This window comes from Bos indicus x Bos taurus, chromosome 11, assembly GCF_003369695.1.
Source record: "Bos indicus x Bos taurus breed Angus x Brahman F1 hybrid chromosome 11, Bos_hybrid_MaternalHap_v2.0, whole genome shotgun sequence".
In the NCBI taxonomy this organism is placed as follows: Eukaryota; Metazoa; Chordata; class Mammalia; order Artiodactyla; family Bovidae; genus Bos; species Bos indicus x Bos taurus.
In genome coordinates this window covers 14,653,039-14,669,903 of record NC_040086.1, presented here as the reverse complement: position 1 = coordinate 14,669,903, position 16,865 = coordinate 14,653,039, and the positions used below count along the sequence as shown (strand labels likewise).

General features: G+C 36.1%; 1 protein-coding gene across 4 annotated transcripts in view; it reads right to left on the bottom strand.

Moving 5' to 3' along the window:
- SPAST (spastin) overlaps positions 1-16,865 on the bottom strand; it is a 55,623-nt gene that overhangs the window by 14,728 nt on the left and 24,030 nt on the right. For 2 of the 4 annotated variants that reach the window (XM_027554962.1, XM_027554961.1), the window contains exons 4-12: positions 14,410-14,505; positions 11,450-11,637; positions 10,297-10,430; positions 9,925-10,018; positions 4,331-4,405; positions 3,301-3,372; positions 1,593-1,668; positions 1,201-1,292; positions 976-1,055 (exon numbers count right to left, since the gene is read on the bottom strand). In XM_027554962.1, coding sequence (XP_027410763.1) covers positions 976-1,055; positions 1,201-1,292; positions 1,593-1,668; positions 3,301-3,372; positions 4,331-4,405; positions 9,925-10,018; positions 10,297-10,430; positions 11,450-11,637; positions 14,410-14,505 — 907 coding nt within the window. The remainder of the gene's footprint in view (positions 1-975; positions 1,056-1,200; positions 1,293-1,592; positions 1,669-3,300; positions 3,373-4,330; positions 4,406-9,924; positions 10,019-10,296; positions 10,431-11,449; positions 11,638-14,409; positions 14,506-16,865) is intronic. The other 2 variants (XM_027554964.1, XM_027554965.1) reach the window with 1 other exon arrangement.

The window sequence follows — 16,865 nt, the reverse complement described above, 5'->3', positions numbered from 1 at the left end:
GGTATATAGGACAATTCAAGATATTTGCCTTGCTATCTTAGTTTTCTAGCTCTTCTACAACATCCTTTCAAAATTACATTCTCCAAGAAAACTCCCCTTATTCAAATAAAATAGGCAAAACAGACAAAAGCATAGGACTGATTTTAAAAAACAGTACCAAAAAAAGAGGGGAAAGAATACAGTAAACATAAAATAGATAAAATGAAGAACATGCAGAAGAGGATTTTGCCATAAAGCAAATTAAAACTGTGACCAAATATCTTCCCAAGAAAATAATTTAATGAAAAAAAAAAAAGGCTCCTATGAAATTAGAGCTCAATGAGATAGAAAGATTCAAAGAAGTAAGACAACAGAAGATGAAAAATGGGACTGCAAAAAACAGGAAAGCAATAAAAAAGAAAAGAAAAACCACCACAAAAACAAAGGTCACAAAAGTAAAAGTAGTAGTAGAAAGGAGATTAGACACTAACCCTACTGGGTTAACCCATAAATGTGAATAAAAGCAGGCTGGCTTCAGACTTTCACACTGCAACATCCAGTCCTAGAAACAATAGGCAATGTTACAAATTCCTCAGGAAAGGAACGGGAGGTCCAAGAATTTTATGTTGAGTCAAACTGTCCTCCCAGTAGAAAGGGAACACATTTGCTCAAACACATGAAGAGAGAATGCAGCTCCCATGAACTGTGTTAGCAGGGTAAAAATCAGTTTTGGAGTTTTAAGATACTTTAATTCAACCCAGAAGAAATAAGCAATTTGCCTAAAACCATAAAGTTAAAAACAGTTTTCCTGGTATCATGCTGGTCCTGTCCTCAAAAGTTTTGTTTACTAACAAGAAGCCAGAGGATGGATATAGAGAGGAAAACAATGAATTTAGTCTTTACACTGAGAATGAAAGACAGAAGAAATACGTGAGACGAATGAAGGAGTAAATACATCTGTAATAAATGTGCGCATTTCCCCATGAATTTCCCTACCTGAGAACAGCTTCATCAAGCTCTTGTGGCCTGTTGGTTGCACCCATTACAAGCACTCTGTCATCTCCAGCAGACTGTACCTGTAAGTCAAAATTTTTTTCAATACTTTTAAAGTAATAACAAAGAAAAACACAATAAAGATATCTATTTCTAATCTGGGCCATTCAATTGGAAAATACATACATTACAATGCTACCACATAAAAATATCATAATCAATACGTACACCATCAAATTCTATTAGAAATTCAGTTTTTAGACGTCTGCTAGCATCATGTTCTCCTTCTCTTCTTTCACACAAAAGACTATCAACTTCATCTAGAGGAAATACAAGGATGGAACTTTAATTAAAAGCCAAGCTACATGAGTTATCTGAGATTAACCTAGTTTATTATACATTTAGGATACATTAGGTTATTAATATAATGTATCCTACTCAATTTGTTGGACAGTCTTTAACCTTGTGCTTTTTGAAAACTTTTTACTTCTGCAACTATACTTCAATAAAAATTTTAAAAAACTTTTTACTTCTGAATAATCTTTCTTATCATTCCCTCACATTTGGAAGAAGGGAACTTTACAAATGTTCAACTAAGCTGTTGGAAGACATGTTCTTACCTATAAAAATTATGGAAGGTTGAAGTTCTCGAGCCACAGCAAATAGAGCTCTCACCAATTTCTCTCCTTCTCCTACCTAAAACAAGGCATTGGACACTGTTAAATCAATAAAATGCAAGATTGTTCCTTCCAGCTTTTTTAATTTCACTACTGAAAATCTAGTACCTAGGAATTTAACTTCCCTTCTTTGCAGCAACCAAAGATTTGGTTAAAGAATAGGGGTGAGGGGGGTTACTGATTGATCCTTAGAACACCAGTAAATAGACTACTTATTTATTAAGAGAATCTGGTGAGTACTTAAAAAAAAAAATATATATATATATATATATATATCTCTCTCTCTGTCTTGTTTCACTATGCATTTCTAAGACTTGAGACTGGAGTAACTATTGGGGTATAACTACTGAGAAGAGGGAACACCAGAGGACAGAGGGATGCAGCACTATTCCGTAAGCCGTAGGCTGCAGGGTGTATTTATAGAAGCACGTAAGTTGGAACGTGCTCTCCTAAACAAAACTTGCTTTACTAAAAACATCTTGAAAATCCATTCTCACAATATCACTGTCAATAAATGTTAAAGCATTTCTAGGTGGTCCAGGTGGTCTATGAACACTCCTTAAGACATTATCAGGGGCTTGAACACTATACTAAAGCCATTCTATGCACCAAAGCATCTATGCTCTGAAAGGGTCATGAGGTTTGCGGTAATCTACTACAAAAACTACTTTGTCCTCTAGGTGGCATCTATACTTTTTATTGAAAATTAAATTATAAAGAAAAACAGGAAAAGCCTCAGATTTAGAATCTGCAAAACAAATATTCCCAGAGCCAGAAGGAACTGAGAGAGATGACCTCTTATGACATCAACCCTGTAAGATTTCCCTGGTGATCCAGTGGTTGAGTCCACCTGTCAATGCAGGGAACCTGGGTTCAAACCCTGATCTGGGAAGATTCCACATGCTGCAGGAACAACTAAGCCTGAGGGATACAACTACTGAGCCTGTGTTCCGCAACAAGAGAAGCCACCACAATAAGAAGCCTGTGCATCGCAACAGGAGAGTAGTCCCTGCTTGCCACAACTAGAGAAAGCCTGTATGCGGAAATGAAGACCCAGCCTAGCCAAAAATAAGAAAATACATTAAAAAAACAAAACAAAACACTTTATAAAGGAAGTAAAACCTCAAGTGATACTTTCTTAAGGCCAGTTCCGTAGGTAAGTCAGGTTGGCATCCCTACCTCCTAACTTCCAGGACAGTGTTCTCTGTTGTAGGCTAATATAGGTAACCTACTGTAACAACAGTTTTACTTGTAAAATTTCACACAGGAAGCAAAATTTAACCAGGAGAAGTATCACTGTATAGTTACTTTTAATTACTTTACAAAACTGAGACCTCTGCCAGTACCTGATCTTGTACTCCTATACTCCAAATTTCTATTGTTCAAGCGAGCTAGTCCGTGGTATTTTAATACACAACCCTAACAAACAAATCTCACAGAAAAATTTCACTTTTACTTAAACGAGCCTAACAAAGGCACATAACTTTCTACTTTGAAGAGTAAAAAAAGAAGATATTTAAATAATATGTAAGTAATAGATATAAAACTCATAGAAAAACATCTTTGTGTAAGGTTATTGCCATTTATTCTTAACACAGTAACATTTAGACAGTAACTTAAAGCATGACAATACTGGAAAAAGAACACTCACATATTTTGAAGTTAAACTTGCAGCACTTATATTAAAGAAGGTTGCATTAGATTCTGCAGCTACTGCTTTAGCCTTTAAAAATCAGAAGGGTAAATATATTAGTTCAATTGCTTTAAAAAGATAACTACATGTGATCAATTTAATTTCTAGAAAACATTTCCTAAAAACATAAGGTATGACACAATTTCCAACAAATAGCAATCAATGTATTTCCTTCTCAGCAATGAGAAAAAGGTGCAGGAGGAGCTGTGCTTCTTCTCACTCTCTTTTTCTCTAAGAGAGATGTCAAAGGGACAGGTTGAAAAAAAAAAGAAGGGTGTGTTATTCTCTTCCCAGTTATAAAAGATATCTGGTTAGAGAAAGATAAACAGCTGAAGGAAAAAGTTACTCTTTCCCTATTTAGTTTTCCCTGTAGCAGAGTCATGCAGGAAAAGAGGTATTCAGATCCTAGCAAAAACTTCTGGCAAAACGATATAGAAAAAAACAATCTGTTGTATGTCAGTTATGCCTCAATTAGAAAAAAAGAAAGGGAGAAATCTGTTATCAGGCTGATTATTTTATTTAAATAAACCTGCTAAAATAGTAAAAAAAAAAAAAAAAAATCAGAGATTAGCAAGATACTCAATATAGTAAGGTAAGCTCTTCTAGGGCAAAATTTTAATATTTAACTTGGGAAAACAATGAAAATTATACTGTTCCCAGTATCAAACTAATACTGGAGATAACATACATGGTTTTTTTCCTATCTTCATCATTAAAAACTAACTTAAAACCTGGGAGTTCCCTGGTGGTTGAGTGGTTAAACTCAGTGCTTTCACTGCCATGACCCTGGATTCAATCCCTGATCTGAAAACTAAGATCCCACAAGGTGTGCAGTATGGGGGGAGGGGAGGGAGGGGAGAGGGAGAAAGTATATAACAACAAAAGGCAAACCATAAACAACAGACTCAGTGACAATGAAATGTTTCTTTTATTCATATTATACCCTTAATATCTCAATAGAACTTGCCAATTTAAAAGGGATTCTTACCAGCATTGTTTTCCCATTTCCAGGTGGGCCAAAGAGTAACAGTCCTCTGGCAGGAGCCCTAAGCCCTGTGAACAACTTAAAAATACATACTTTAGTTCATAACTGTGATTCTAGAGACACTTTTTCCAGACATTTTGAGTATTATTTGTTATCTAAAAAGTACTATTTGTGATCAGTAGCATCCTCCAAAAGAGAGCTGCCCAGAGCTCTAAAGAGAACATATTATCAATAAATTACTACAATTACCCCAAACAGAAGAAAACAAAGTGAAGTAAACCCAAATTCTTATTGAACAAATTGAAAGCAACTGAGCTTCCCTGGTGGTCCGGTGGTTAAGAATCCGCCTGCCAACGCAGCGGACACAGGTTCAGACCCAGGCCTGGGAAGACACCACAGGCTGTGAGGCAACTGCCCGTGAACCACAACTGCTGAGCCTGCCAGCTGCAACCACTGAACCCTGTGTGCCCTAGCGCCCGTGCTCCACAATAAGAGAAGCCACCACAATGAGACGCCCGTGCACAACAGAAAGTAGTCCCCGCTCACTACAGCTAAAGAAAGCCCCCTTGTGCAGCAGTGAAGACCCAGTACAGCCACGATCAAAATTAAAAACATTTTAAAAGTACATTTAAAAAACTGAAAGCAGGCTGATTAAACAAGACATACGGAACAAAGAATGCTTCTCCCCTTCTTTTAGAGATCTCACCAAAATAACAGTAAATGAATAAAAAAAGAAATACATCTTCAAAACAAAACAAAACAAAAATACAAAAGGAAACAACAGAGGACACAAATTTCTGTACATGGTGAGTTGATAAAGTGTGGTAAATTATTTAATGGAGTTGAGGGAGCTAAAACTAAGCACCTGCTTGTGAAGGGATACCTAGATACCAGGAGCAAGCTGACATGAACAAAAAACCCTGGAAAAGCTCTGGAATTGGAGGAATCAGGTATGGGAGAAAGCACTAGTAAGGCAGTTGGCCAAAAATGGGGGACTGATTGAAAGTTTGTGTGAGGAACAACGGAAACCATGCTCCTGCCCTGACCAAGAGCACGCAGCGTGTACTGCTCTTCCACAACAAAAGGAGGCAGATACTTCCTTCTCTGCTGCTGAGTCACTTCAGTCATGTCCGACTCTGTGCGACCCCGCAGACGGCAGCCCACCAGGATGTCCAGTCCCTGGGATTCTCCAGGCAAGAACACTGGAGTGGGTTGCCATTTCCTTCTCCAATGCATGAAAGTGAAATCGCTCAGTCGTGTCCGACTCTTAGCGACCCCATGGACTGCAGCCCACCAGGCTCCTCCGTCTACGGGATTTTCCAGGCAAGAGTACTGGAGTGGGGTGCCATTGCCTTCTCCATTCCTTCTCTAGAGACATTAAACCATAGTTGCCAAACTCAAGGGCACCAGGCATGGCAGGCATGAAGGGTGAAGACTCAACTGATAACATTTTACTGAACAGTGAAAGTGTGTGTACTTTTAAGTTGAACCATATGAAGTAACTGATATTCAATTTAGAGACAAAATTTTATTTGAGTGGGTTCAGGTTTACAGAAAATTTAATGGAAAGAATAGAGTTTCCATGTAACTCCTCACCTCCCCCACCTCCACTATTATTAACATCTTGCATTGGTATGGCACATTTAATACAGCTAATGAATACTGATACATTATTATTAACCCAAGTTCATAGTTTACATTAGGGTCCACTATTTGTGTCAAATATTTACCATTAGTTTCATGTAGAACAGTTTCACTACCCTAAAAACTACCTTCTCCACCATCTATTTAACCTTCCTGCCCTCCCTACGAATGCTTGGCAACCACTGATCTTTTTACTGTCTCCATAGTTATTCTAGTTGGAATCACACAGTATTAGACTTCTAAGATTGTCTTCTTTGACTTAGCAATATGTACTTAATGTTCCTCTGTGTATTTTCATGGCTTGATAGCTCATTTCTTCTTAGTGCTGAATAATATTTCATTATCATGGATATACCATAGTTTGCTTATACATTTAACTACTGAAAACCATCTCGAATGAACAAAGGTTAAAGTATTTGCTTTAAGTAATTCTGAGAATAAATTAACTCAAGAATGTATTTTTAATATTATTTATCTCATTCAAGCCACTTTTAGTGTTCAGTAACTTAATTATTGTTGTTGAGAAGGTCTTACAACTAGCTGAGAAAAGAAGTGAAAGGAAAAGAAGAAAAGGAAAGATATATCCATCTGAATGTAGTTACAACGTGAAGTCAAGTGGACCTTAGGAAGCATCACTAAGAACAAAGTTAGTGGAGGTGATAGAATTCCAGTTGAGCTATTTCAAATCCTAAAAGATGATGCTGTTAAAGTGCTGTGCTCAATAGGCCAGCAAATATGGAAAATTCAGCAGTAGCCACAGGACTGGAAAAAGTCAGTGTTCATTTCAATTCCAAAGGTCAATACCAAAGAATGTTCAAAGTACTGCACTATTGCACTGACTTCATATGATAGCAAGGTAATGCTCAAAAGTCCTTCAAGCTAGGTTTCAACAGTACGTGAACTGAGAACTTCCAGATATACAGGCTGGATTTAGAAAATGCAGAGGAACTGGAGATCTAATTGCCAATGTCCATTAGATCATAGAAAAAGCCAGGCTATTCCAGAAAAACATCTGCTTCACTAACTATGCTAAAGCCTTTGACTGTGTGGATCACAAAAAATTGTGGAAGATTCTTAATGAGATGGGAATACCAAACCACCTTAACCTACCGCCTGAGAAATCTATATGCAGGTCAAGAAGCAACAGTTAGAACTGGAATGGAACAATGGACTGGTTCAAAATTGGGGAAGGCGTACGTCAAGGCTGTATACTGTCACCCTGCTTATTTAACTTACATGCAGAGTACATCATGCAAAATGCCAGGCTAGGTGAAGCACAAGTCAAAATTAAGACTGCTGGGAGAAACATCAATAACCTCAGATATGCAGATGACACCACCCTAAGAATAGAAAGTGAAGAGGAACTGAAGAGCCTCTTGATGAAGGTGGAAGAGGAGAGTGAAAAAGCTGGCTTCAAACTCAACATTAAAAAACTAAGATCATGGCATCGGGTCCCATCACTTCACGGCAAATAGATGGGGAAACAATGGAAACAGTAACAGACTTTATTTTCTTGGGCTCCAAAATCACTGTAGATGATGACTGCAGCCATGAAATTAAAAGACACTTGCTCCTTGGAAGAAACGCTATGACAAACCTAGACAGTATATTAAAAAGCAGAGACATTACTTTGCCAACAACAGTCTGTATAGTCAAAGCTATGGTTTTTCCAGTATACGGATGTGAGAGCTGGACCATAAATAAGGCTGAGCACCAAAAAATTGATGCTTTTGAACTGTGGTGTTGGAGAAGACTCTTGAGAGTCCCTTGGACTGCAAGCAGATCAAACCAGTCAATCCTAAAGGAAATCAATCCTAAATATTCATGGGAAGGACTGATGCTGAAGCTCCAGCACTTTGGCCACCAGATGTGAAGAACTGACTCATTGGAAAAGACCCTGATGCTGGAAAAGACTGAAGGCAGGAGGAGTAGGGGATGACAGAGGACGAGATGGTTGGACAGTATCACCAACTCAATGGATATAAGTTTGAACAAACTCTGGAAGATGGTGAAGGACAGGGAAGCCTGGCGTGCTGGAGTCCACGGCGTTGAAAAGAGTCAGACATGACGGAGTGACTGAACAAAAACAAAATTATGATTCTGTGTTTTTAAGATGAAATAAAAATTCCAGCACTGTAAAAAAATGAATAAATTCATCATGATGCCTGTCATACCCAACTTTCCAATCTAGCCTAACAATGTCCCCATTGTGATCCATGCAAGCTCCCCACTGTGGAGAATTGAGAATAAAGCTGATCTGCTGCACAATGAAGGTGCTTTATGAAATAAGCTCTGACCCATGATCCATTTTACAGTCTACTGAAATGATGAAAAGATGAGCTAGGACAATCATATTCTCTTTCTCGGGAATCTTAACAGGAATTATAAAAATGTTCAAATTGGCAGATGCAGAGATAGACAAATGGTCCCAATCCTGAGATCTGGCTCTACCTCAGATGCTGTTTCTCCTTAAGCTCCAATTTAGTACAGTTACTAAAGCTTCTGCCCCGCCCAAGCCTAGATTATTCAACTTTGAAATTCCAGTTTTTTCAAACAGTATGGCCCTACCATGGAAATATTCCTAAATGTAAATTCATATGCTGTTTGACCTTACTCTCCACTTTAGATATGTTCCTTAAAGCTATGCATAGAGCAGAAGCTGAATGACTTCTAACACAGTCCAGATATTTCCTTACTACCTTTACAATTTTAGATATATTTTTGTACCCTAAGAAGAACATCATTTATAATAAAGCCCATACTTGAGACTGATCCACCAATTAACTAAAATGTAGAGAAAGAAATTTAGGTCTTAGGACTAGTTTCTTTGGCAACAAATGGACTAAACGACTGCTAAGATCCTTTTCAGGTCTGCGGTTGCATGAATCCTTTCAACAAGCATTTTTTTGGTCAATACTCAGTCTGCTGCATTTACTATGCTTATATATAACCCTAGGGAAAAAGTTAGCCCAAAATACAAACCATCATATGTTTCCTCAAAGTGTGGCCTGAGGTGGTACAAGGGACAAATTTGGCTACTATAAAGACAAATGCTTTCCACCTTAATAATTCTTATTATTTTATTGAGTATTAAGAATATTCAATTAGTATATTAAACCAGTGATTTCCTGCACACTGCTTCTTAGAATGAGCAAGAGGTAAAAGAAAGTAGAATCAACAAATAATAAATTTCAGTATAGTTGGTGCTCACAAGTTACAAACAGTATGAGAATGACAGAGACTATAGAAAAATAGGGCTACACAACCTTTACACGTTCGTTTAAGAGTGCATTCACAATAACGTGCCATATAACATCTATGTTCATTAGATTCTGTAAACGAGTCCACAAAGACTTGATAGCTCAGGAGGAAGAGAAACAGCTGACCCAGACTGGATCCTCAGATTTATTTTTTGCAATTTTTTTAGAACAGCATCAAATATGAAATCTGTGAATTGTGAAAATCCAAAACAATACCAAATATGGAAAATTAAATATTTATTATCAATTGCAAGATTACGTAACTTCTTCAGTGAGTTAAAAAATTATGGGATGGAAGGTTAGGCCCCTACCCATCACTTATCAGCTCTTCACTTACTTTGATCACTTAATATCTTCAAAATAATTCTTTTAAATAACCTTATCTTAATTTCTCTTTTCTCAAGTATTATTTCTGTCTTTTAATTTTAAATCTCTCTTACCTTAATATAAAATTATTGCCTGTTACCTATTTTTCCTATAAACTTAATTACAAACGCATTGGGAATTAGTTACCATTATAGTCAATCTCCTTTCCAATACAGTTAACATCAACTGCTAATGATTTTTCCTTTAAAAAAAAATCAAATCTACTGTTAAATGAATTAATCATTCTAGTATAGCTCATTTATTTACTGATACTATGGATTCAGTAATGGATGATGCTATAAGAAAACGACAATATAAAGTCCTTACCTCAGGTCTCAGAGAAGGAAGAATAACAATTTCTTGCAATGCTTGTTTTGCCAGCTCTTGACCAGCTATATCATCAAATTTAACAGCTGTTCCACTAAGAAACAGAATTTCAGTTAACTACACACATATTCTTCAGTTATTATAATATTAAGTCTAAGCTCTATGTAATGCAGCCATTTTTATGTTAACAAGAGTGAAACTGTATAGTTAAATCAGTACAGCAACGGCTTTCTCATTTACAGTAATTGAAAACCATCATAAAAATTAAATATGTAAATTAGACAAGATATTTATTATCCATTTTACTAATGATATATTTTGCCAGTAAAAAATGTTTAAACTCCATAAACCACTTTAGATGACAATACTTACTTGTCCACAATTTCATTCATTATAAGGTTAGCAAGGTTGCTGTCCACATTCCTAAAATTCTTCAAGTCTTTCTTTTTACGAGCAGCAGTTGTAGGGGTAGAAGGCTTATTTGTTCTATTTGTTTTTGGTGTACTCTTGGAAGGACACAAAATTTTGATGTGAAAACACAACATAATGTTTGCAATTTTCACATGTGAGTTAACTTTAATGTTCACAGAATTAAAGGAATAAAAGTAGCAAAAAATAGATATAAAATCCCCAAATTGTATATTTATTCTAAGATAAAATGGCATTCTCTATAGAACTACATTTGGCATGAAGTGGGTTTATAGAAGATTTTATCCAGAGAGATTTACTTACTATGAAATAAAAAGGCTCTATGACAACACACTCACATAATTTTGATCCTTGTTAGAATTGTAACAAAACTCTATGTATGTTTAATGTTATAAACACTTATGTACATTTACATAATTATACAAATAACAAACGTAAAATGTCCTGTAGGGAATTTCCTGGTGGTCTAGTGCTTGGAACTCCCTGCTTTCACTGCTGAAGGCCTGGGTTCAGTTCCTGATTTGGGAACTGGTATGGTAAGCCACATTTCATGGCACAGCCAAATAAAGAAATTAAATAAAATTAGAAACAAAAAGACTGGATAAAGAATACATAAAACAGACTGGATAAAGAAACTTACTGTTAAAAACACCTAGTTAGAAAGATTTCCTTCAAAGATAATAGAGAAAAAAAAAGATTTGCTTTTTAGTAGCAAGTTGCATCTGCTACTTAGACTTTATTTTTTATTCTTTTTATTTTTAAAAGTTGTATTTATTTACTATTTGGCAGTACTGGGTTTTCACTGCAGCATGCAGTATCTTTTAGTTGCAGCATGCAGGATCCCTAACCAGGGATTGAACCTAAGTCCCCTGGCTTGGCAGTGCAGAGTTTTAGCCACTGGACCCCCAGGCAAGTCCCTACTTAGATTTTTATAAATCTAAATTTTAAAAAAAAGAAAAGAAATCATTCAACTCTGTGGAACTTATCAATTCTCTTAAGGTATTACAAAGTACTTATAATAAATTTAAGCAAGCATTGTCATATTCAAAATTTTGTTTGCAACAGCATAGCAACTGAAGTTACTGTCTCGAAATACCTTATGAGTGGCAGCTGCAGAACCAGGTCCTTGTCTCACGCCAGAAACCATGGATAAACCACTGCAACTAGGTGCTCTATGGTGGCCTGAAAGACCTGTGGGTCCAGTTTTCATAACTGTTTTTGAACGAGGCAGTGAATTACTAGCATGTGTTAACGGATCTTTTCTTTTTGGAACAGCTCCACTTTCTATCAAGGAAAAAATAAAGTCATCATGGTCAGAAAATTGTGGCTAAACATTATAAAAGTTAATATAAGAACCAGTACAAATTTGAAAGCTAGTAATATTATTTTTATTTCAGCAGTATCTCAAAATAAGACTTCAGTCAGAATATATACTAAAGTGTTCATAATGATTGTTACTGGGTGTGGACAAGATTATGAGTATTTAGCCTTTTCCTTTTCCTGGTGTATAATTTTAAGAAATACATATTTGTCATAAAAAGAAATAACTATTTGTGGGGGCAGGAGGAGGATACAAAAAAGGTACCAAAAAAATAAGGCTGCCAAATTTTTTTTCTTTTTTGTTTTGTTTTATTTAAAAGCTGCAAAAAATTAAAGAAACAAAATGTAGTAAAGGCACTAGGGGTAGGCTGTATGGGGGTGGGGGCGGGAACAAACAGCACATCATTCCAAACTTTTCAGACTACAAAACAGTAGGAAAATCCAATCTGTGCCACCAGAAGAGTTTTAAAAGGTAATTTTAATTTAAAGAGTATAAAGATGTGGTTAATATGCCAAGTATTTCGTGCTGTATCTATGTTACCAGGTGGCTCAGTGGTAAAGAATCCACCTGCCAATGCAAGGAGACACAGGAGATGGGGGTTCGATCCCTGGGTCGGGAAGACTACTCATTCAGTATTCCTGCCTAGAGAATCCTATGGTCAACGGACCCTAGCAAGCTAAAGTCCAAGGGTGGCAAAGAGTCAGACATGACTGGGCATGCATGCACGCACATATAAATAAACAAGTATAAGATATTTTCTAATAAGTCTAAAAGGTCACATGACCTACCTACTCTGCTCTTCTACATAAATTATACACTTTAAATGTTCAAATCTCACTGCTTCTAAATAATATTTTCATATACTATATAACAAACATCAGAGTTTATTAATAGAAATGTTCACTGTTAAATCAGTCAGCAAATTAGAGTAGCCTAGAGAAAAGACTAGCTTAAAGACAAAAGCCTTTGCCATAATATCCCTTAATATAGCTTAAGGAAACTCCAAAGAAGGGAACTTGCTTCCAGTGTATGGGGCATGGGTTTAATCCTTGATTGGGAAACTAAGATCCCATATGCCACACGGTACGGTGAAAATCTGTACCATTTGTTCAAGGAACTAAAGGATAATGACCCTATAGGAAAAACAAGGAAGAAAAGAGAATGACAACAATTAAAAGCCAAAGTGTGAATAAAAGCAAGATCCGTCTAGGGTGGTAAGTATTTATCACTCACTTCAAACGGGAAAAAGGAGACTGGAGAAGAATTTCTACAAACAGAAAATATACAGTCCTAAGATTATAAATGGATAAAAATTTTTACAAGGAACTGTGAGGATGATAGCAGACTTCTCATAAAAATAACAAAGGTCAGCAAGCAACCAAGTGTGCTCAAAATGCTGAAGGAAAAAACAATGTTAACTTTCATCTATTCTCTATTCCGGTGACCAGCCAAGTAAGGACGAGGGTATTTTCAGACACGAGGCTGAGAGAGTTTACTATCTACAAAACTTCATTAAAAGAAATATTAAAGCAGGTCTTTTAGTTAAAAAGCACAGAAAAGAGCAAGAGCCTGTAATGTGAAGCTAGAGAGCAAGAAAAAAAAATCAGACAACTTGAGGGGAGGAAAAATGGAAATTGAGTTACAGATGTAGAAAACAAACTTATCATTACCAGGGGGTAAGGGAGGGGAGGGATAAATAGAGATTGGGATTGACATATACATACTACTGTGTATAAAGTAGATAACTAATAAGAACTTAACGTACAGCATAGCGAACTCTAGTCAATATTCTGTAATGGCCTATATGGAAAAAGGATCTAAGAAAGAGTGGATATATGTATAACTGATTCACTATGCTACACACCTGGACCTAATATAACATTGTAAATCAGTTATATATAATTGATTTAAATAAAAATTTAAAAAACAAGAAATCTTTAAACTTTCTTATTACATATGAGTAAAGAAAGCAGTTTTCTTATGGTCTATACTATGAGTTTTCTATTACAGTTTGAACAAAGTAATATTTACTTTAATAAAATTTAAGCACTGGACACAAAACTAATTCTGAAAAAGTTATCAATAAAACTAGACAAGATGTCAGAGAACCTAGGAAATGAAGATTCCTTCCACCCAAACAAAACAAGGCAAAAAACCATTTAATTTTCTGTAGGAGCTGATGTGATGCTCAAAACTTATGGGAAACAAATTTATCCTATAGTAAATAATAGTATTCTAATGTTTCTCCTTACTGTGTGAACTCAGCTTCAAACTTTTTCCAACAGGGGTTATAACTAAATACTCATTCATTGTATAGGTGAAATGTATATGCACTGAAAACTGGTATATGATCAAAAAATTAAAATTATTGTCTCAAAAAACACTGCTTTATAAAAATCTGGTACAGGTAGCGACAGGAAAAAACACCAAAGCTCAAAATAAAATAGAAACAAAAGAACATCTTAATAATTTAGGAAAATGAGCCTTCACATTTTATCATCTCAAAACTTGGAGGTTGTAAAATATGCATATATAACAGGTTGAGAATGGCTACACCTATCTGTTACGTTTACATACCATGAACGACAAGGATGCTGTTTTTTCTACATAGTCCTGTGCGAACAAAAACCAATCAAATCTATCACTGTAAAATCAAATCAACATTATCAGGTTAAGCAGGACTCTACTTTGCATGCAAGCTTTATTATTTGACATGTTAGTTAACCTAAACCCACCTGACTGGAGATGTCCATTACGGCATGTCAAGTTAGTACTGTCATTATAGACGTCCGTTTGTGACTTGGAAAATTGCAAACTTGGTTGCAGCTTCTCTATGCAACAGAGGGGAGTGTAAAAAAAGAAAAAAATAAACAGAAAACAACATAATAAAAAATGTTTATGTGAAAATTAAAAATGATTCAAGGTGTTAAAAAGTTATATAGTAAAGGGTTTTGCATTTATATAAAATTATCTTTAACAACATAACTAATTAGCAAAAACTCAGACGTTAAAATAGCAACAAAAATAAACGAGTGAATTACTGTGTTCAAAATATGCATTATTCAGGTTTGGTAACCTGAGGCAATTCTATAACACTACTATCACCAGTAAACATTTCCTGAGTATCTAATACATCCAAATCATTGTACAGGGAGAACAGGATAGAGTTAGAAAGAGAACATTAAGAAGACTTTACAGAGGACGTGGGCTGTGAGCTGGCTAGGATCTGGAAAGATTTAAAAAAAAAAAAAAAGGACATCTCATCAGCAAAAAAGAAATGCAATAAAGCAGAAGGGAATAAGCAAGCTGCAGAACTGTGTGTACAGTACCCTACCATTTATTTAAACACACATGTATATTTGAATATCTAAAAATTCTCTCTAAAAAAGACCCAGAGAAACTGGTAAATACTAGCTGTCTCTGGGGAGGGGAAATGAGTGGCTGGGACACAGTATGGGATGGATGCTTTTCCAACTTCTCAAAATTTTTGGCATGTGCATATAGTATCTATTTTTAAATTAATCAAATATTTTAAAGGATTATATCAACCCTACCCCTCCCCCCCAGTTCAAATTACAATGTGATCCTCTCAAGATCTGGGTCTCTATGTCTAGGACATGAAGCCCCAAAGTGTAGCGGTTTGAATTTTCTTGCCACCCTACATCACTGCTGCACTCTTTTCCCAGTCAAGTCACCCCATATTGCTAACTGATGAACACCTTGCTCCACCACTCATTCACTAGTATGAACTTGCTTCAGCATCAGTTTTCCAAGGGTTTCAAGGATTAAATAAAGTAATACATAAAGGACCTACCTGGGCTTCATTTATATTAGGGCTAAATTTTGACCACATCTATTTTATTGAAATACTCCAAGTTATCATTACTGATTCTTTTTTTAAATGATTTATTTTCATTTCTTTATCTGGCTCTGCAGGATCTTAGCTGCAGCATGTGAACTCTTAGTTGAGGCATGTGGGATCCAGTTCCCTGACCAGGGATTGAACCCAGGCCCTCCTCATTGGGAGCACAGAGTCTTAGCCACTGGACTGCCAGGGAAGTCTCTCATTACTGATTCCTATCTCCAGTACTAAGAAGTCAATGAAATGTAGCACATATATACTGACTCTCTTAAACTTTCATTGCTAAGGTCAGACAAGCAGGCGCCATGCTTGGTTTATGGTACAAACACACATGCCTTTGGGACAGGTTAAATAGCAGCTACCCTCTCTGCACAAAGCACAAAGCTTTTGTATCCTAGAACTGGCTGATACAATATATCTTGGAGCCCTTTTATTATTGTTAGTTAACAGATAGGTCATCTGATTTTTCTCAAAGATAACACTCATCAAATCACCATATTGAGAAAGAAACCATTTGTGTTGGTTAAAGACATAAATTAGAAAAAACTGATTTGTAAATGTCTTATTTATCAATTAACACTCTCTTCAACATTCTCTTCAATGTTAACAAAAAGGTCATGTAAACATTCATTATATAGCAAAAAGAAACAGAAACAAATCCTTAGTTCTGATAACTAAGAATAAAAAACCACAGAACTTGTTTGTAGGGTTTACATTTATATGTGTGAAAACGTACACATATACAATAGCAGGACACAGCTAATGTAAATCTGCTCCAGTTTATTTATTTTTTTAAGAAAGTAAACTTAGTTTAATGCTTTCTTTCAGAATGACTAAAGGTCATAGATTAACCAATGATGTAACATGAAACAAGTCACCTTGCTTCTTGATCCCCTCATGGGCAACCCCCACACAATCATCTCAGTGATCTACTTAGAAGGGAACCCTTTAGCAGCTTCCTGCTGCCCCCAGATCAGCACTGAAGCTCCCTGATATGACCAGCAAGGTCTGCCATGATCTGCCTACATCTCTCATGCCTGAGCAATCCCAAATTCACATCTCCATCAGCACCACGGTTTTCCTTGTCCCTCAGTCTACGTTCATGCTGTTAGTTCCTCCTGGAATATCCTTACTCCCAGACATTAATAACTTTTATTTATCTTTTTAAATCCCCACTTCAGGTTTTACTTCTTCCAGGAAGACTTCTCAGACACGTGTTTTCCCATCTCCACAAAATACATGTTATCTCCATCCTGCAGTGATGATTTATCTATTTATGCCTCCTCCACTGTATCAACACGAGCCTTAAACAGAATATTTTATCCAATC